Consider the following 20,470-nt stretch of genomic DNA (forward strand, 5'->3'; position numbering starts at 1 on the left):
TGTTTACCCGATGATGATGATGCCATCAATCAGCTCCGAAAGGATGTCTAGTCCAGCCAGTCAGGTGGATATCGCCGACACGAATAGGAAAGGATAGGTCGGGTGTAGCTGATAATTTTACTTTATGCGGTCTGATCGGAATTTCCCAGCCTGACTCCTGACTCCCCGGGGATAAGGATACCCCTTTGTTTTTCCGGCTAAGACCGAGGCTAGAATCAATGCCAAGAAGTGAAACGTCGTCATCGCCAAGATCAACATGTCTACGCCATCCCTCTCTTTCTGTAAAACAAGCATGGCCATTTGCCGCTCACCCAGGGTACCGAGGCCCCGCTAGTATGTCCACACCCGCTTTAACCACACATACCCACAGTACCAAAAGAATAACATCATACACTCCAGTGAATGCCAAGAACCCCTAACGTGCTCTACGAGTATATCGCCCAATCAAAGTCTCTCACCGTGCGTTACCGACCGTGCCAAGAAATAACCTAAACCCCATCTTATCAATCTTTCCTTGATCCGTGATCGTTTAGACATACTTAAACTTTTGGATCGTGGCGGAACATCAGAGATTATGGGTTTGAAAACGAACGGTCATATCCACCTGTATGTAAGGAAGCGTACTTGGCTTCTTGGCATTCATTACCAATGTCTACATCGATACATCTCATCGGTCCGATGTTCATGGGTACCACCCCACCATAAAAACTTCACATAGTCATATATAAAGATGCGATCTGACGGATAAAGGGGATCTATCCCCTCTTTCTCTTTTGTTTCTCTTCTCTTGATCAATAATAATATCGCTAAATATCAATCATAATATGGCGACTGAGAAATATACGACAAAGACAAATCCTGATAGTAATGCTGAGAAGGGTATCTCTCGAGCAGATACCGGAGCAACCGCTACTTCCCAATCATTACCTTTCAAACCTCATACAGCTCCATCAGCCAAGGTCCTAGATGCCCTGGGAGCAAATGCTTCCAAAGGTCTTTCTGAGGCTGATAGCAAAAAGAGATTAGAGCAATATGGACCAAACAGGTTGAAACCACCTAAGAAGCCCAGCATATTCAATATCGTGCTGAGGCAGATCGGAAATGCCATGACGGTCATTCTGAGTGAGTACCCTTCCTTTAATCCAAACCAGAAAATAATGAAATCAGGGTTGTGTGAGGGTTGAGGGTCGCCAAGCTGATGATTCGTATTTTTATGACATAGTCGCGGCAATGGCCGTTTCGTTCGGTACGATGGACTGGATCAGTGGTGGTGTCATTGGTGCTTTGGTGGTTTTGAATGTTACCGTGGGAACAATTACGGAATGGCAAGCTGAAAAGGTGAGTACTGTACGACCCAACATGCCATAAACCGGGGTATGAACTGATACAAGGATGATTTATCACATAGACCGTAGCAAGTCTTGAGTCCGTTGGTGCACCTCAAGCTACCGTCATCAGATCTTCAGATGGCAGAGAAAGTACCACCAAAGTCATTGCTGTCGAAGAAGTCGTCCCTGGTGATTTGGTACTTCTCAAAAATGGTGATATCGTCCCTGCCGATGGTAGAGTCCTTGAAGGTCACTGCAGTAACTTGGAATGTGACGAGGCGTTTTTGACGGGTGAATCTCTGCCTGTGGCCAAACAATCTGATCCTGTCGATGAGGAAGACTGTCCCGTTGGGTAAGTAAGACCCACCTCTCATAAATTTGCAACGCAAGCTCATACCTTCTGCGACAGTGACCGACTCAGTATGGTGTTCTCCGGTGCCCAAGTGACGAAGGGAAGAGCTCGAGTAGTCATCACTTCGACTGGTATGAACACTGAGATCGGTAAAATTGCTCAAGCGCTCGAATCGAAGGCCAAGAAGACTGATACCGGTTTCAAGGCTTATTGGTACAAGTTCAAGGTTGTTATGGGTGTTGCCGAAACTACTCCTCTGCAAATCAAGTGGGTTGAATTCTGCTTACGAGCAAAGATAGGAACTTGACCGTATACTGATTCACTTGGATGTAGATTGAACAAACTCGCTTACTTCTTGCTCGGTTGCGCCATCGTCATCGCCATCATTGTGGTCGCTTCTACTGGATTCAAGAACGTCCCTCTATCAGTTGCTACATACGCTGTCGCAGCTGCTGTGTCCATCTTGCCCGCTTCCCTTATTGCTGTCGTCAGTTTGACATTGGCTCGAGCATCCACCGATCTCGCTCAACGAAATGCCCTGGTTAGACGAATGGATGCTATCGAAGCTTTGGCTGGTGTTGAGAATGTCTGTTCTGATAAAGTAAGTTCACTGCCCATCCATCGGAAAACTCGAATTGACGTTCTATGAACATTTTAGACTGGTACACTCACCGTCGGTCGAATGGTCGTTCGTAAATTCTGGGTACCTGCCCTTGATCCTCGAGCCAACGAATCTGCTCCTCTCAACACCCGACGAGGTCAAGCCTATTCATTCGAAACTGGATCCGACCCCTTCTACCCCAGAGGTGAAGTTCGATCTGACCGCGAAGAAATCTCACCTGGAGGAGCAGTCCTGGACCTCAAACGTAAACCCCAACGAAAGCTTTCCGGCGATTCTACACCTGACAACGATCCTGATTCTCAGGAACTCGCATTGCAAGAACAGGTCATCCTGGTTGACGAGCTGGAACTTGGTCTAAGGGACTTGGCACTCTGTGCTTCCCTTTGTAATCAGGCTACCCTATCTCGACCTGCCGATAACGAAAGTCAATGGGAGGCTAATGGCGATCCCACCGAGATTGCTTTACAAGTTGCTGCCCACAAATTGGGACATGGTAAACCGTTTATGACCCATTCGAGACCCAGCCCTACCCGAGCCGATTCAGTCCGATCCGGCCACAGTGGACGACCACCCATCGCAGGTTCCAGAGGACACTACGAACAAATCATCGAGCACCCCTTCGATTCTACCGTCAAGCGAATGTCTATCGCCTACAAGTTCGTTCCCGACGATAACAAGGAAGCTCACGTCCAATGTTTCCTCAAAGGTGCTGTTGAGAGAGTATTCGAACTGTGTACTTCTGTCCATGGTGAACCTTTGACCGACGAACGAAAGAAAGATATTATGGTTAAGGTTGATGCGCTCGCTGCTCAGGGTCTTAGAGTCTTAGCGCTGTGTGGCAAGCGATTACCCTCAAGATCAGCGGACGAAGTCAAGGCTATGCCCAGAGATCAATTCGAGAACGATTTTGCCTTTTTGGGTCTGGCTGGTATCTTTGATCCTCCAAGGAAGGAATCTCCAGGAGCTGTTGCCGATTGTCTCAGAGCTGGTATCACCCCTAGAATGTTGACTGGTGATCACCCCGCTACTGCTACTGCCATCGCCCTTAACATTGGTATCCTCGAGAAAGCCTATTCTAAGGATGCGGTCATGACTGGACAACAATTCGATGCGCTCAGTGAAGATGAGATTGATAAATTACCGGAACTACCACTGGTCGTAGCTAGATGTGCTCCGGAGACTAAGGTGAGTCAAGTCCTCCTTTGCTCTCACCTCATCCTCCTGCAAAACCTGTTTGTATTCGAGGTTGATACTGACATCGCTTCGATAGGTTCGAATGGTCGATGCGATCCACCGAAGAGGCCAAAAGACCGTGATGACCGGAGACGGAGTTAACGATTCTCCCGCACTGAAACGAGCCGACGTGGGAGTAGGTATGGGAACAGGATCTGACGTTGCCAAACAATCCGCAAGGATCGTACTCAGTGACGATAACTTCAGTACCATCATCCGAGCCATCCGAAAAGGTCGATCAGTGTTCAAAAACCTGGCTAAATTCTTACTCTACCTGTTATCTGGTAACTTGGCGGAAATCATCGTCTTGATGATTGGTTTGGCCTTCAAGGATGAGAACGGACAATCCGTATTCCCCCTCTCTGCCGTTGCAGCATTATGGATCAACACTTTGGCTGCTGGACCTCCCGCCTTGGCATTGGGATTGGAACCTACCGCTGTGGATGCTATGGAACAACCTCCGACCGCTTTCCATCAGATCTTCACTTTGGAATTCTACGTTGACTTGGTATTTTACGGTGTACTTATGGGTGCATTGAGTTTGGTCAATTTCGTTATTGTTCTTTGGGGTTATTTCCCTGTAAGTGTTGCTCTTCCACTGATTTGGCTGTGGGGTTGGGTCACCTTACTGACATTTGTGCAATTCACAGGGAGACCTCGGTCGATACTGTAACGAGGGTGATTCGGATATCTGCGACCCAGTCTTTCAAGCCCGTGCTACATGTTTCTCTACCCTGGTTATCATGTTGATGATCCACGGATTGGAGTGCAAACACTTCACTAAAGGTATCATGCAAGTCAACTTGAGGGACAACAAAGTCCTGTTATGGTCGGTATTGGTCTTGGCACTTGGTACTGTGAGTTATTGCTTTCCCTTTTTGGAATTATGTGAAGAACGGTTGTTGAAGGTTTCTTGCTGTGTAATAGTTCCCCGTCGTGTACATTCCAGTGATCAACGATAAAGTATTCTTACACGGTTCTCTGAAATGGGAATGGGGTATTGTGGTGAGTACAGCTCGTCGAAGTAACAGTCATAGAGAATAGTAAGGCTGACAGTATCGGTGATTATGATAGTTCGGAATGATCTTCGTCTACCTCGGTTGTACCGAATTATACAAGTGGTGTAAGAGGATCTACATCAGACGAACTCAAGTACCTGCACCTTCGAGGGGACCATCCGATAAGACTTTGAGAATGGAGAACACCATTGCTCCTGTTTAAGCGGAGTCTCATAGAAGGAAGTATAAGGGATTATGTAGCGAATATTAGTTTCATATCTGATAAATATCTCATACAGATACAAACATAAATAATAATATGCATTGAATAATTGGGACTTTGCTATGAATTGGACAGTGTTGGCAAGTGGCATAGCCTCTGGTCAAGAGCCGATCGATCAAAGGAACGTCACGCTACCAAGTATGTTGTGCTACGGTTATCGGTTACAACCCAACCCAAATCATCGTCTCAACCATTCGACCAGTTGTATCGTTTATTCCTTTCACGACCTTCAATCTTCATCCCTAATCTTCCACATAATCTCACAACAGATACACTAGAGGGGTACATCCACAATGTCCTCCTCCCCTCCCCTCCATCCATCAACCACAAACTACACGCACGAGCCCCAACCACCACCACCCATGACCCCTCTCGACCCACCCGATATCCCCGCCATACTCCGTTCGAAGCGATCGTGGAAACGACAGATTACCAGTATGGACCTGCCCCGACCATTACACATAGGTTTGACATGCTTCAGTATAGGGATTAGCGCGGTGACTGCTAATGGGGTTTATTGTTGGGGTACCTACGGGCCGGTGGTGGCTAGGTTATTGGAGTTGGATGGGACGGAGGCTCAGACGATTGTCGTGGGGTATGTTCGACCCTCTGCTCTCTATTTGTTTTTTCTATGTGATCTCATTCGATCTGACAGGGGAATAGGTATTCATGATGGTGTTGGCGACGCAAGCTGATATATGCAACAGAGGTATATTAGGTGTCTATCTCTGTGCGGCACCGCTGGGAGCTCTGACTGATAAGTACGGACCAAGAACGTATGTCCCCTTCTCTTTTCACCCTCCATTGAGATCATCATGGAATGTGCTGACGATGTGTGTGGGCATTGTAGCGGCTCCCTCGTATCTGCTTGTTTCGGCGTGATAGGCTATCAATCATTCTCTGCGATACTGAGGAGAGCTACGCCCGATACCCCTTATGTCCATCTATGGCTCACCGCGGCGTATTTCCTGGTTGGTGCTGCTACCGTTGGATCGTATTTTGCATGTCTTACTTGTGGTAAGTCTACGGTTCAAACACAGCATCACCTCAACATCCCCCTTTTGTCCATTCGCTTGATAGTGGTGTTATCCCCTGAGCGAATCACTGATATCTCCCTCTATCGATACCAGCCTCCCTATCATTCCCCACCCACCCAACACTAGCATTATCCCTCCCCCTCTCACTGATCGGTCTCTCAGCACTTGTCCTCTCGTCTTTCTCCTCTCTCTCCATGTTCTCTGAGGAGAGTACGACAGACCTAGACCCAGCCCGTTTCCTAGCCTTTTTGGGCATATTGACACCCTCGATAAACATATTCGGATGGATATTCATGAAAGTCATTCCCCAACCTGAACTATTTGGCGAGATCAAATTACCAGAAGATATTGAATCTCGCTCATTTCAACCTGACGAAGAGGACGAGGACGAGGATGAGGGGGATATGGGAGAGATGAGCGAGAGTATTGGACAGCTTCTGAGGTTGGACGAGAGAACACCGATGTTGATTGGGGGTATACCTGCTGCGTGGGAGGAAGTGGAGATGATGGAGCAGGGGAAAGATAATTGGACGGCGAGGGATTTGGTATTGGATTATAAAGGGTTTTGGGCGTTTGGGTTGCTGTTGGCTTTGATTATTGGTCCGGTAAGTAGATTTTCTACTGTCTCTGGATCAGTCCTGTTTGCGTCGTCAATAGCCTTGTTCCTCCTCTAACCTCCGTTGAGATGATCTCGTTCAGTCTTAAACCGCATCTTGTTTTTTTGATATATTGGCTGATATACTAAAACATATAGGGCGAGATGGTCGTAGCCTCAATCGGATCAATAATAACCTCCCTCCTTCCACCCACATCCCTCAACCCTTCTTCCCTCGTCCCGAACCATCTCACAAACCCAATTTCAACCCTCGAGCTCAACCCACTGAAATTACGAAACAAACACGTCTTCCTCCTCTCCCTCACCTCAACACTATCAAGACTGATCACAGGAGTTCTGGCAGACTACCTTGCCCCTCCACTGACCGCCACTCCCAATCCAGCACATAAGCGAGATCCCACTGAGCCATCCCACCTATTTATCAGAAAACGACCCGTGAGATTAAGCAGATCTGCATTCGCTGCTATCTCAGGATCGACGTTGGGGTTGGTCTTTGCCTGGTCGGCTGGGTATCTGACTGGTAAAGGGGAGGATCTCAGTGTGTTGAGTGCTGGGACTGGGGCGATGTATGGAGCGATCTTCACTCTGGTCGTGAGTCATCATCTCCGCTTTGGATGTATACTCCGGCACGCTGATCAATGAGTTGTGTTGCTCAGCCCGCAATTGTATCGCATCATTACGGTCCGACGAATTTCGGTCTCGCGTGGGGTATGATCTCATATTTCGCTGCGTTGGGTTCGGTCGTATATTCTGTGAGTGGTTCAAGATTACTAGTACAAGAGAGGTGGCTGACTTGTATATTCTGCGACAGTATCTATACGCGTACCTCTCTGTACCCGATTCTGGAAACCCCTCTGACCAATGTTATGGACCGCACTGCTTCAGAATGACATTCATCGTCTGTGCGATTAGTTGTTTTGTGGGTTCCGTGGGGGTTGTCATACTGGGTAGGACGTGGAAGGTGTAGCCGTAGGTGTAGGGGGGATTTAGGGATAGCTGTGATGTATCGGTCTAGTGGATGAGCAAAAGACCAGTGAGACCTCAAATTAAACATTTGTACTATTTTCTACATCTACATATACGTTTTGTGTCGACGTCAACGCACTTAGATCGTCATCAATAGCACTTCCAACTTTCAACGTTCTTCCAATTGATATAGTCTAGTCTAGTCTGAAATCAATGATGTATGTACGAATCTCATGTTCCAACGAATCTCGTAAAAAGTAGACTGTAGTCCATCGATTTGCGAAGTCCCTCCTCCAGTCTGACGAATGCAGCACGGCAAAACTATGAACTATGATATTTAATGCATATGCCATGTCTCCTCTACGCGGTCAAACTCCCCCTCAACCTACTCAAACCCCTCTTGACCTCCCCCGGATTCCCTGCACTTCCAGATTTCAATTCCATGAACAGCCCATCCGACTGATTCTCAGCTGTCAAACCTTTCTTGAACAGCAGCTCATACAGCCCTGATACCTCTACATTACTCATTTTATAGGGAACTTCAAGTTTTTTGAGATTCGATGAAGCGTGGGAAAGGTGGTATGGGTCTAGTTTGGTGTAGGGCGTTATGGGTTGAGTGGATTTGAGGGATAGACCTTGGATGAGAGATGGGGACGGGAGATTGGTAGGGTCAGAGAGTGATAGGGAAGTCAGGATTGAACCTTTTGCCTATAATCGATTGGGTCAGCTAAAGCCGTAGTTGGAATCGGTGCTACATATAGCTCAGTCATCATTGACTTACGAAAGATCTCCTGCCAGAAACGAAATCTAATGCTAATCTTGGTGCGGAGAGGTGATATGGTTCGATAGGGGTATAGTCTGGTGTTCGGTATTTGGAGGTGGTGAATAAAGTTTGAGCCTCGTCGATGGCCCAGAGAACGGGATACCTAGTGAAACGACGTGTTAGCAATGTTCGGTTGTAGGACGAGCAGGTATGACCCACTGAGTTTGTTTCTCCAATACACCCATCACAGCGTCTAAAGCCTGCGTAGCGATCCTATCATCTTTGCTTCCCGCGGACACTAATTCAGATAACTTCGCGCCCTTCTCTACAGTCTTGCCCTGGGGTAGATTGGCATTTGAGGAGAGCTTGATGGCATCTAACTTATCTTTGTTGTTTGACAATAAGGTCGATAGGAGTTGTTGGGAAGCTTGCCATTGGTTGAATGTCTGGGTTTGGGAGTCGTAGATATAGTGGGAAGAGGAGTTTGTCCATTCGGTGGCTAGTTTCACATGTGTAAGCTGAGGTGGACATGTTTCACAAGTATGGCGCAGCTTACCTTTAGGATTGAACAGTACTATCCATCCGCTCTCCAATGCGCATGCGACTGATTGAAGCAATAACATTGATTTACCACTACCTCGTTCACCGGCTAAATCACAACTTTTATATGAGCTATACGATTCACTTCCAGCCGAGAAGGTCGAGTCAGCTCACTCAGAACGTATCTAGCATCTTTACTCGATTTCCCCTTATCCCCATCCAGCTGCTTTGAGATGTCTATCGTCAATTGTCGAATCACACTTGCTGGTCCTCCGTTCGACGATAACTGTTCGAGTAGAAATGAGTTAGCTAGTGTAGTGTAGGCAGCCGTTTGGACGGTGTGCGTACCTCTCTCTCCACTTTCTTCGACAATCCAAATGACTTCAACTTATCGAAACTTTGCTTGTTGAAGGTTGCGGGTTTACCGACATTCTCGGATTTGTAGTTGCTCTGCATCCACAGTAATGTCATAAGCTATTCGTTACGGGTATTCACCAAAGTGCAAGCTTACTGGTTGTAGTCTCTTCAAATCTGATAGATCGGGTGGTTGACCAGACATCGAGAATTTCAATGCTATTGTAGCCTATCATATCGAGCCAATGTAAGCTGAAGTTGATCCCTGTTTGTCCAGGTTCAAGTAAGTCGAAGCTTACCTGACCACTTCCTCCACTTCCACCTGAAGCAGCATCCTTTTTCTTCTGGTTGAACCCCTGTTTACCTCCCTTCGAGCCAGCAGCAGCTATACTCATAGGATATATCAGCTTGTGGCTGTTCGTATAAGAGATGATGGGACATACCTTTCTTGGGTTTGGCTACTGCCAGAACAGGTGCCGAGGTGGAAATACCTCTTGATAGGGGGGTTGAGGAGAATCTGATGATGGGTCGCATCTTGCTGGATTGGAATGTGCGCTTTATGATTGTTCAGATGGCAGCAAGCGATGGATAGTATCAAGGTACTTTTGCAGATACATGAATCCATATGTCATATTTCATCTTTGATCTTTCGTTCTTTGGTTCTCATTTGACTTTCGGACAATCCAATGGCAATTCCAAGCCAAGGTCAGGTGAAAGTGGGATAAATTACCATAAATGCATAATCGAGATATTCAAAAAAGTTATCGATGGGATTAGCTTTTGTGCTTTTAGCCGGTCCAAGTGGTTAAAGATTATTTTGACAATTTATAAACCATCAAGAATCGTGAATCGTTCATTTCACTGTTCAGTCATCCTTATTGAAACCGTAGCAACAATGGCACCTACCAAAAGCTCAAAAGGGAGTACCAAACCCTACGACCGACCCTCTTCCTCTCTGTCCACCTCAGTCAAGGGGAAAGGGAAGGGTAAAGCCCCATCAACTTCGACAGAGGTGAATATCGGTGCTCCATCCACACTTGGTCAATCGTCAAGAAAGGGCAAGAAGGCTTGGAGGAAGAATATTGATATTACCGTTGAGGAGGGGGCTTTGGAACGAGGAAGAGAAGAGGAGAGAGTTACTGGGTGAGCTGGCTGCCCCTGGACTGCTTGTCTTGGTAAAACAAGTGCTTAGCTGATATGTTGGTTTTCTATAGTGGTTCTGTCGCATCCAAGTCGAACAATGACCTGTTCACTGTGGACGTGACTGGTGATGTCGAGGGTGAGCCTCTCTCCTATCAGCTGGCATGAAGATCATAATTTCTGAACACTATCAGCTGATGTCGATTCCTGTCATAACTAGTTGGCAAAAGAGCTCGAAGGGCTCATAAACCCTTACGTTCCCTCTCCATCCTCTCCGAGCGATCCGCCGTCCCATCCCTAACCTCCAAGCCGACCTCCTCAACCTCTTCGTCAAAAAAGACCAAATCCCACGTATCCTCAGCCGAGAAAGAACGTCTACGACGTATCGCCCGTCGATCGACCGCCCATCCAGATGAACGAGTGACTTCGGCGGATATACGTAAGCTCGATCCCAACGAGACGAAGGACGTCTGGCAAGCTGAAAAGGAGGTAAGAGTGAAAGGTGGATTTGGCGAAGAAACTATCATCAAGAAGCAGGTCAAGCTGCCTACGACGCTGGCTAAGCAACGGGAGATATACTTGAATAGTCAAGTTGAGAATGGGATTCACCTCGAGATACCAAAAGGTGGTGTCTCTTATAATCCCACATTGGAGTCCCATCAGTCCCTTATCAACGACGCATTAAAGGAGGAGATGGAGTTGCAGAAGAGGGAAGAAGAGAGTGCCAAGCAAATTGAGGAGCGAGGTGGAGTAGTGGAGAACAGAAGGGTTAATTGGGTACCATCGGAATTCGCTGAAGGGATGGTAGTTGGTCCCGGTGAGATCGATGAGGACGAAGAGTCCGATGAAGAGGGAGAGGTAGTAGCGAAGAAACAAAGTAAACGAAAGACCACCGCGCAGAGGAATAAAGCGTTGAGGCAGAAGATGGCCCAACAAGCTGCGGCGGCTGAATTGGAGAAAAGGAAATTAGTCAAGTCTGTTGCATCCGTTGCAGCCTATAAGAAAGAGGTGGAACGTAAGATGCAGGAGCAAAGGGAGAAGGAACGGATCGCCAAACTTGCGAAGGCCCAGAAAGCCAAGATGGGCGTGCAGGAGGGCGAGAAGGTAGGGAAGTATAGGTTGAATAGGAAGAGGGTGGAGGTGCAGTTGGGTGAGGATTTGGCCGAGAGCTTGAGGCAGGTTAAGGTGGGTTGAGTGGTTTCTTTTTTTGCTTTTGTTTGCATGCTGATTGATTTTGTCATGTCTGGGATCACAGCCCGAAGGTAATCTGTTCAAAGATCGTTTCTTGGCTTTACAGAAGAGAGCACTCATTGAACCTAGAGTACCAGTCTTGTAAGTTTCCTCTTGTCCAAGAACTCCATTTATCATGGTGAAGATTTGGAACGTAACTGACTGATTATCTTGGGACCATATAGACCCAAGAAGAGAGTTACCAAGCTCAAGGAGTACGAGAAGCACGCGTACAAGCGATTTGAGTAGGAATCAGATAGTACTACCACCTCTTTGTCCGAGCTGGTGATCAGCTTGTCTCATTCGCATTAGATTCTGCTATATTGACTTTTGTATGTACCATGATTATACGATGCATAATCTTCTTACCCATTCGAGCTTGAAAGAGGCAACAAGAAGATGAGACTTTCTTATAATTATACTGAACAAAACGAACAAGATACAAGTCGTAACAACATATTGTAGATGATCGCAGTCCAAATCCAATCAGAACGCAATTCAATCAAGCACAAGAGATCCGCCTTTCCAACTTCCCGCTCAACTCGTCCCTCCTCCCCCAGCTGCGTGCTCGTCATTACCCAACCCGGGAATATCCAACCCCTGAAGATAATTCGGATCGTTCAACTGGCTCTCCCACCCATTCAGCAAATCCTGCATCTCTTGACTCAGCTCTATCCCCATCCCCGAATCTCCATTGAACAAAGCATCAAAATTGAATCCGTCATTGTTTCCATGTAGTCCATCTGCCGCCGTGTTGGTACCGTTCGTGCCAGGTTGATGGTGGGTCTGGGTCAAGGAGTTCTCGAACGTAGCTAGAAAAGCGGATATATCCATTTCCTCCATATTCCCATTCCCATGGTCTGTACCATTCGTATTGGATTGCGACATAGATTGACCGAAGGATTGCATCGGATCTTGACCGCTAGTCGTTATGGGTATAGCAGGCGAAGTTCCAAATACCGAGTTTCCCCCCGAAGTAGAAGTGGAAGGTGAGAAGCCAAATACCTCGGCACCAAAATCGATATTCCCCTCGTTCTTGGATGAATTCCGTGTGGACCGTCGAGGACTGGGTGGTGGGGGATTACCATGCGTTTTGGTTTTTTGTCTTTTCCTTGGCGATTCTGGTAAAGTCCCATGGGCGGAACTACTTTGTGTGTGCGTAATTTGATCTGAATTGGTACGGTTCAGTCTGGGCGATGATCGTAATCCCGAAGCTGGTCCGTCGTTTAGTTCGATGGCATGTTTACGTTTCTCCCCTGCTCCATTCTGATGCTGTTGGGCAGAGGAGGTGGACGAAGAACCAGGTTTGAATGGTTGAGACCAGAGTTCGGGGGGACGCATCTTCTTGTGCTCGTTGAAGTATAGTCCGCAGTCTGCAATTTCACAAAGCGTCAGCTAAAGCTCCACATTATGCGTTGTGGGAATCTAGGTCTGCGGTAGCAATAAATCTGGACAACCCAAGTTACAAGAGATGCCGTATACGTCCTGGGCGATGCAGAGTCGTGTTATACTACAAGACATCCAACTCACCATCACAGACCTTCCTAGGCGTCCCATCCTTCATCTTCTTAACTCTCCAACAACTACTTATCAGCGTCCCGCAATTACAGCACCCATCATTCCCATTACTCTGCGCACTCCTCGTGATTCTCTGCGGCGTGGGAAGGGGAGTAGGCGTCGTAGCTTCAGGACTATCTTCCTTATCTTCTGTTGGCTTCTTACCTGCATTAGCAGTAGCATTAGACGTGGGCGACCTATTTATCCCTGTTATATTCCTCAACGCGGTGAGAGCATTCGAATTTGAGGGTACGGCCTTGAGCAGATTCCTTAAGACAGGATTGGAAGCTAGATGTCTTGCCAGTTCGGGAGACATCATTCCGTCCGCTCGTAGGAGGGCATGTAATTTGCCTCGGGAGGGTGTGGATGGTGGAGGTGATTTGCTTCGAGGGATGGGTGGAGGGGTGACTTGTCGATTGCGCTGAGGCATGGTCGAGGGGCCAGCTTCTGATTGATTAGATGAGGTATTCTGTCTTGTGGGTATTGACGCGGAGGATTGATGTTGCTGGGGAGGGGGTGGGCGAGATTCGCCGATGGATGAGGAAGGTCGACTTGACGGTAAGTTCGAAGCGGAGCTGGAGGGTAGAGCGGGGAGAGATGAGGGAGGCATGGAGGATGAAGAAGCTCGATGAGAGAGTGAAGAAGACGGTCTTGATTGCTGCTGTTGTTGCTGCTGAAGTGGCACAGGTGTAGGTTGGGCGATAGGAACGGTAGGACGTACAGTAGCGGTTGAAGAGGCGGATGGACCGGGATGAGACGGTGTTGAATTGACATTGGGTGTTCGATTGGTCGTACTGTTGATTAAGGGTGATGATCTAGCTGGTGTATTTCCACCACCGATAGTGTTACTTCCTCTAACAGGTGACGAGGTGGATATGGAAGTAGATTTCCCCTTCGATAACATCTCTTCAAATTCTTTACGATTTTGAAATTCGATCTTCCCATCTGGATTTAACTGTTTGAGACTGATCGAAACTTCTAATCCCCATCCCTTTCCATCTGCCCCTTCGTTATCTGTGCTAGACCCGCCACTGTTCGAGTTGGCCAATGCCATTAATCCCTCCAATCCACCCTCTGGCGCGAAGTGGATGGAGGAAAATTCATATTCCCTTACCAATCTTCCTTTGATCAGGGTTGAACCGCCGCCATTCTCCGATAAAACCCAGGATAAGAAGCCTTTGCCTATCCATGATGAGGGTGAAGAAGTTGGGTGATCGGAAGGTGATGATGGGAATGCTCGGGCTGAGGCAGAAGGAGGGGGTCGACGGATGGCAGGATCGAGGTTGTATACTGAGAAATCTAGTGAAGTGGTATTGGGGATGCACTCGGGGCTGCGAGAACGAGCATCAGTATATGCTATATGCTAGAGCAAGAAGCGATCGCCGTTCGGAGAGAGGAAGCATGAAGTTGGCAGACATATGTCATGTCAGAAGCTGGAAATGGTATACATCGCTCACCTCGCATAACATATCCCCCTAGCGACCACCTTCAACGTACAGCTCCCTACTGGCCCTTCCCCCTCTGAACTTCCATAGCTCGGTGACGCAGGATGTATGTATACATCTTGACGATCGTGCAAAACAGTGAGGTATGATTGTGAAGAGGTATCGATGCTGTATAGGACCTTGACTGTACAGTGGAAGAGGTATTTATTGACGCGTCGAGAGGAAGGAAAGGAAACAAGGTTTATTATTTACAATTCAAAGTCAGCTATATCAAGAGATGTGCGAGGGTGATGGAGGTGGGAGAGGGGACATACCTGGGAGTTGATGGATCTTGCCTGGCGAGGGAGGCATGTTGAGTGGCTGTGTATTATAGAAGATACAAGTATGTATGATAGATGTAGAATGAAAGCGAGTTATTGATGTTTTTGTTTTGAACATGAAAACATGAAATTGCATTCCAACAGACCAAGATATTCAGGGCTACTAGGGTTACTATCGAAGACGGAATCAAATTGCATTCTGATAGTATCATAGGATGACCTCATCACTATCAGTTGTAGTACGAGTACGGGTCAATACGAAAGAGAGATAACCGTTCAGATGGATCAATGGCCTCAACTATCTTGGACCATACATTCATGTTGAATGACATGTATTAGTAGTATAGCAAACACCACCAGCATGAACCCCTCCCACCCCCCACCACCCTACCTGCGCACCAAAACCCAGAGATTCTCACATAATAACCTCTCCTTCTCGCCCTACCTCGAACACCGATTCGCCCTAGCCTCAGGCTCGAATTTCGGTCTGGTGGGTAATGGTAGAGTCCACATTATCGATATAGATCCGGGCTCGCAGGGAGGGTTGAGGTTGGTCAGGTATTTCGAGACTAGGGATTGTGTTTTTGATGTAGCGTGGAATGAACAGCATGAGTGGGTACATCCTGTCTCCTCTACCTCGTTCATTGCTAGAATTGACGGAGGGGTTGTGTAGCTGATGCAAATGGGTGGGTAAGGAAGAAATCATATAGTCGCGGGGTGTGGGAATGGGGCTATCAAGATGTTTGATGTGACGTTGGAGGTGGGTCATGCCTACAACAAGGAAATTGATTTGGACTGAAAGTAGTTCTGATTATAGGGCCTACCCATCCAATCATGGCATGAACACTCTGCCGAAATCATGTCGATAGAATGGAACAACCTGAGTAAAGATCAATTCATAACTAGCTCATGGGACTCGACGATCAAGATAGTAGGTATACACCTAACTCGACACCATAATACTAGCAAGGAAAAGCTAATATCGTCCGGGGCATGTAGTGGTCCTCCAACCGAGCTACCTCTCTCCTATCCATCCAAGCGCACAAAGGGCACTTGTACAACGCCACTTTCTCGCCCCATACTCCAAACATTATAATGAGCTGCGGTGCAGATGGCTTTCTGAAAATATGGGACCTTCGTTCCAACCTCTCTTCCTCTTCCAATCTCTCACCTACCCTATCCATCCCCAATTCAGGTACCGTCAGAGGGCAACCTCCAGACGAAGTTTTGTATTGCGATTGGAACAAATACGATCCCTCGCTCATAGCTTCAGCGTCAAAGGACGGGACCATCAAAGTCTTCGACCTGCGCACAGGCTCAGGAGCGGGGAGGATTGTGGGGAAGCATGATTTGGCAGCTAGGAAGGTGGCTTGGGATCCGCATAGTAGAGAGAGGATGGCCAGTACGGGGTATGATATGACTTGTAGAGTGTGAGTTTGTTGCAACCCGACTTGACTTATATTCTGGCATGTCGTCATGATTTGGTATGACCTAACAGGTATTTGCTGATTGAGTATATGGTGATTAGGTGGAACATCAATAATCCTTCTCCATCACCCACGTACGTCCATTCGGATCATACCGAATTCGTCATGGGACTGGGATGGTCGTTGTTCGATCCTGGTTTGTTGGCTAGTGCAGCGTGGGATGAGGAGGTTCACTTGTATAGAGTGTGAATCGGGTTTTGACAATTGGTTTTCAGACCATATAACCCGTTGTAAATGATAGGTTAAAAGTTCAGTACCGTAAAGGGAGAAGAGTCCAGGCGTTCAGTCGATGGCTATTTACTTTTGCATGTGCTGACGGTTCTCTACTCTGAGCAAAGAGTGGATCACGTTGTATACTGTACGAATACGACTGGATATGCATTATGCTTTGATGTATTCCGTATTACCTCCTATCATCCCTATCCCTATGTCTATCTCTACTCCTTTCTCTGTATCTCTCCCTATCTCGCCTATCATCCCTGTCCCTATCCCTATCTCTATCTCTTCTATCCCCATGCCTATCCCTTTCCCTCCTATCTCTATCATCCCTATGTCTATCCCTATCTCGATCCCTACTCCTACTCCTGTCCCTATGTCTTTTCGGCGACCTACTCTTCCTCCTTCCAGACCCGCTTGACGATTGTTGATCAAATACCATCCCATACCCTTCTGTCCCTCTCACATCCCTAGGTGTAGAGGCGACATATCTTCTCTCCTCCTTATCGTCTCTCCCTCCTCCATACCCATTATCCCTCCCTCGCCCACCATACCCTCCTCGTCCCCCACCTCTTCCCCTTCCCCTACCGCGTCCGCCCGATACAGCCTGGGAGACACTCATCTTAGCTACCGATTGGGAGAAGTCGACCCATATTCTCCGGTCGTCTACCAGGACATTCTGCATCTTGAAGTATGCCTAAAGCGAACATAAGAGAATTAGCAAACGCTCTAATCTGACAAACCACTCAAAGCAATAATGAACATCACAAGACGGTCATTATTCCTCATTCCATTCGATCGATCGACCACGGAGCGGAACGACCAAACAACCTTCTTTTCAATCCTGAATAAAGCTCACTCGCCTGCTCAGCGCTCTCCCGCTCATCAAACTCAATAAAAGCATACTGCAAACTATCCCCCGACTTCTTATCCCTAACAATCTCACAACTCAAAATCTTCCCGAACCTCGAGAAGATCAATTCCAAATCTTCATCGGCAGTGACCGGATTAAGCTTGCAAACAAACAGGATATTCTCTGGCGGTCTCACAGCAGCGAATGGCAGGTCACCTATCATCTCCAACGTGAGGGCCGAAGAGGCCGCAGCGGTATTTCGCCGTTTCTCTTCCTGTTCTTCCTCTGGGACGGTGGCGTTGAGGTCTTCGGTATCGCTTATTCGGATTGATGAGAATGTGTCGGGTGGGCGGAGGGGGGAGTCGGGGATGGGGATGAGGTTGGATGGGTCGGGGAATGGGTCCTCTGGATTATCAATACAAGTATCAGTATGTATACTCTCGGGTCTCGAATACTAGATGTACAGAGGTTTCATGGCTGATGAGGTATGATCGGTACCGAAGAGAAGAGGGGATCTAAACGAGAAAAGGGGGAACCCACCTAATATCTCAACATGCCTTATTCTGATATCCTGCAATGGTCTTCCTTCCTTATCCAAAAACGCCTCATTTATCTTATCGAGCGTATCCAACCCCTCTATCACATGTCCAAAGACCGCGTGTTTCCCATCCAAATACTCTATCCCATCTGCCAGAGTGATGAAGAACTGAGATCCGCACCCTGGTGGGTTTGTCGGTGCCACTGCCATCGATACGGTACCTTTTGAGGTGTGTTTGAGAGAGTTGGTGATTTCAGGTGCAAAATATCGATCTGGCTTGGAGCGGGAGGATGAGGGACTTTGAGAGTAGAGGTAGGATGAGAGGGATTCGCCGCCTGTACCTGTTGCTGTTGGGTCACCTGTTTGGGCGATGAAGTCTTTTGAGACTGCGGTTCATGGGTATTAGCATTTCTCATTTGTGGAACCACAAAAGTATCTTGGATAGCTGGCAATCGGGTGAAATGTGGGATGAGACGAGACTTGTAAAGTCAAACCAACTTACCATTGAAGAACGCATTCAAAGCGTAGTACTTGATCTTACACAGCTTCAAGAAGTTCTCGCATGTCCTGGGACATTTATCGACCTCTAGATCGATCACCAGCTCCCCAAGGGAGGTCTCGAGCATGACCGACATGGCGAAGTGTTGGATATATACGGTATACGGCTTGACAGTGAAGAGACAAGTGTCAATATCAAGAATGTTTTTTCATGTAATAGTTCTCTCTCCCTCATTCAAGTTCGAATTGGGTGGATGGAGTCCCACATCGCACCTCTCTTTCGGATATCAAGTCAATCTCCGTTTGTGTTTTTGCCACTCCCTGTCCTACCCTGACTACGTCAACCAGCCACGTTGATCTTTACTACAGTGAAAATGTCCTCACATCTCACCGCTACTTCCTTTTTCGTCGACACACACCAATTATCATCTGCATAGCCTCCACTCCAATCATCATCATTGTGTTTTTCATCATTCCTTTCCTTTCTACTTTGTATCTTGTACACGTATCCACTCTCACACTCTCACACTCAAACATATATAACCATTGATTGGTATATCAACTGTATCACCATCACAAGTATTCTTGAAGAATATCTTACAACCATAGTAGAGTGACTCAAATCATACCAAGCGAAAGAAACAAACAAGCATTAAAGATGAAATTCACTTCTATCGCCCTGTTAGCTGCGCTGGGTAAGTCGAGTCGCCGCTCCACCTTGTCTCATACACACCTCAACGTATACACCACATCATATCCCCATCCCCTCCGTATGGTCTTACTTATACTTGCATGTTCATCGCAGCCGCATCAGCTTCAGCTACCCCCCTCCGAGTCATCACCCTAACCTCAGACTCCCTACCCCCCCTCGACGAGATCAAGACCCTCCCCATCGAAGCCCACAAACCATGCCACGGACACGGACATGCCAAACCCGACGGACCATTAGGTTCTCTCCTCTCCAAACTTGGCTTTGGTAGACCAAACAACCACAAGTTCGAAGAGAAGATGGAGAATATCCATGATTCCTTGATGGACCATTTCAAAGAGCATATGCACGAGGTGGAAAGTAAAGTTATCCCTTTCCTTGAGGGTGGATCAGTCCGATTACACCCTCTCGAAGATCAATTGGAGGAAAGCGAGTTGACTTTACCATCACCTCCTAGTGGGGATGAGCTCAAGATCTGGAGATATCTGGAGGATGATAAGTGGTTGATCAAATCTGGGACTAATGGGGAATGGAGAGTACCCAACGAGGAGGAACGACCACCTAGAGTAGTGGTTCATCATGCCAACGAGATCGAGGACAACAGTGAGGGTGAACACCATCATCATGGACATGGACATGGGCGAGGTAAATGGATGGCTAAGACTATGACTGGAAGGTGAGTTGTTATCTCGTCTCATCCTTTTCAAACCCCTGTAGCAGTGAACAAAGGCTAACCTTTGTCCTTTCAACCAGACTCCACCGAGCCCTCAAGAACCTTAAACCCCTCGAATCAATCTGCCTGGCATTCGTCATAGGCGCAGGACTAGGTTCCATCATCCATTTCTTCTTCATGCTCTTCCTCCTTTCGTTCCGATACCTCCGAGCAGGCTGCCCCTCAAGGGAAGAGAGGAGAGCAAGACGAGCAGCAAGACATCAAGCTCGACGGGAGAGGCGAAAGGGATCAGTCAGATTTGCGGATCAAGTTCAAGTCGCCGAGGAGGAGGAATTGTTGCCTGCTTATGAGGCTGCTACGGTTGTTGCGGTTGATGAGAAGAATGAAGAGCCCCGAGCATAACTCTTACTCGCTTCTTCAAAGATTGGATATATGTATATTAGCGAAATGAGTTGAGGCGGAGTGTGATTGTTTATATTTGATATATAAGAAGGAGAGGTCAAAGAGGATTTGATATTTCTTGTAGTTATACTTTTATAGTAATTTATAATATTATCTTATAATGTCAATACTTATGCACTGGATGTTCATACTGTACCATCTTCAGAGATGTCAATAATCTTTGGTTTATCTCTCCTCTTCCGTTTACATGGTTGTGAACCGGGCAAACAACATTGTCCGTTTGATCAGGTCCAAGCGCTGCACAATGTCA

General features: G+C 47.3%; 8 protein-coding genes across 8 annotated transcripts; 5 read left to right on the forward strand and 3 right to left on the reverse strand.

Moving 5' to 3' along the window:
• Positions 1–824: 824 nt before the first annotated feature.
• I302_103255 (potassium/sodium efflux P-type ATPase, fungal-type) lies at positions 825–4,756 on the forward strand (the record flags this gene model as incomplete). The annotated part of the gene is made up of 10 exons (XM_019188627.1): positions 825–1,122; positions 1,223–1,338; positions 1,409–1,680; positions 1,738–1,947; positions 2,014–2,281; positions 2,339–3,487; positions 3,573–4,115; positions 4,186–4,392; positions 4,463–4,540; positions 4,610–4,756. 10 exons carry the CDS (start codon positions 825–827, stop codon positions 4,754–4,756), a joined length of 3,288 nt encoding a protein of 1,095 aa, XP_019048189.1.
• Positions 4,757–5,109: 353 nt separating this feature from the next.
• Positions 5,110–7,436, forward strand: I302_103256 (uncharacterized protein; the record flags this gene model as incomplete). The annotated part of the gene is made up of 7 exons (XM_019188628.1): positions 5,110–5,411; positions 5,524–5,592; positions 5,667–5,833; positions 5,947–6,458; positions 6,608–7,060; positions 7,126–7,221; positions 7,281–7,436. 7 exons carry the CDS (start codon positions 5,110–5,112, stop codon positions 7,434–7,436), a joined length of 1,755 nt encoding a protein of 584 aa, XP_019048190.1.
• Positions 7,437–7,795: 359 nt separating this feature from the next.
• Positions 7,796–9,626, reverse strand: I302_103257 (mitochondrial 37S ribosomal protein mS29; the record flags this gene model as incomplete). The annotated part of the gene is made up of 9 exons (XM_019188629.1): positions 7,796–8,143; positions 8,217–8,361; positions 8,418–8,697; positions 8,755–8,847; positions 8,913–9,024; positions 9,087–9,188; positions 9,250–9,321; positions 9,392–9,477; positions 9,536–9,626. 9 exons carry the CDS (start codon positions 9,624–9,626, stop codon positions 7,796–7,798), a joined length of 1,329 nt encoding a protein of 442 aa, XP_019048191.1.
• Positions 9,627–9,987: 361 nt separating this feature from the next.
• Positions 9,988–11,711, forward strand: I302_103258 (uncharacterized protein; the record flags this gene model as incomplete). The annotated part of the gene is made up of 5 exons (XM_019188630.1): positions 9,988–10,235; positions 10,307–10,371; positions 10,453–11,417; positions 11,488–11,564; positions 11,648–11,711. 5 exons carry the CDS (start codon positions 9,988–9,990, stop codon positions 11,709–11,711), a joined length of 1,419 nt encoding a protein of 472 aa, XP_019048192.1.
• A 288-nt stretch (positions 11,712–11,999) lies between these two features.
• On the reverse strand, positions 12,000–14,815 carry I302_103259 (uncharacterized protein; the record flags this gene model as incomplete). Its single annotated transcript, XM_019188631.1, has 4 exons — positions 12,000–12,835; positions 12,993–14,350; positions 14,477–14,648; positions 14,779–14,815. 4 exons carry the CDS (start codon positions 14,813–14,815, stop codon positions 12,000–12,002), a joined length of 2,403 nt encoding a protein of 800 aa, XP_019048193.1.
• Positions 14,816–15,145: 330 nt separating this feature from the next.
• On the forward strand, positions 15,146–16,460 carry I302_103260 (uncharacterized protein; the record flags this gene model as incomplete). The annotated part of the gene is made up of 5 exons (XM_019188632.1): positions 15,146–15,396; positions 15,484–15,544; positions 15,602–15,715; positions 15,784–16,214; positions 16,313–16,460. The coding sequence occupies 5 exons, from the start codon at positions 15,146–15,148 to the stop codon at positions 16,458–16,460; spliced, it is 1,005 nt and encodes a 334-aa protein (XP_019048194.1).
• Positions 16,461–16,674: 214 nt separating this feature from the next.
• Positions 16,675–18,513, reverse strand: I302_103261 (peptidyl-prolyl cis-trans isomerase-like 4; the record flags this gene model as incomplete). The annotated part of the gene is made up of 4 exons (XM_065869640.1): positions 16,675–17,184; positions 17,351–17,745; positions 17,881–18,264; positions 18,381–18,513. The coding sequence occupies 4 exons, from the start codon at positions 18,511–18,513 to the stop codon at positions 16,675–16,677; spliced, it is 1,422 nt and encodes a 473-aa protein (XP_065725712.1).
• A 521-nt stretch (positions 18,514–19,034) lies between these two features.
• I302_103262 (uncharacterized protein) lies at positions 19,035–20,160 on the forward strand (the record flags this gene model as incomplete). Its single annotated transcript, XM_019188634.1, has 3 exons — positions 19,035–19,071; positions 19,182–19,761; positions 19,839–20,160. The coding sequence occupies 3 exons, from the start codon at positions 19,035–19,037 to the stop codon at positions 20,158–20,160; spliced, it is 939 nt and encodes a 312-aa protein (XP_019048196.1).
• Positions 20,161–20,470: the final 310 nt, after the last annotated feature.

The sequence above is a fragment of the Kwoniella bestiolae genome, chromosome 2, assembly GCF_000512585.2.
Source record: "Kwoniella bestiolae CBS 10118 chromosome 2, complete sequence".
Taxonomy (NCBI): Eukaryota; Fungi; Basidiomycota; class Tremellomycetes; order Tremellales; family Cryptococcaceae; genus Kwoniella; species Kwoniella bestiolae.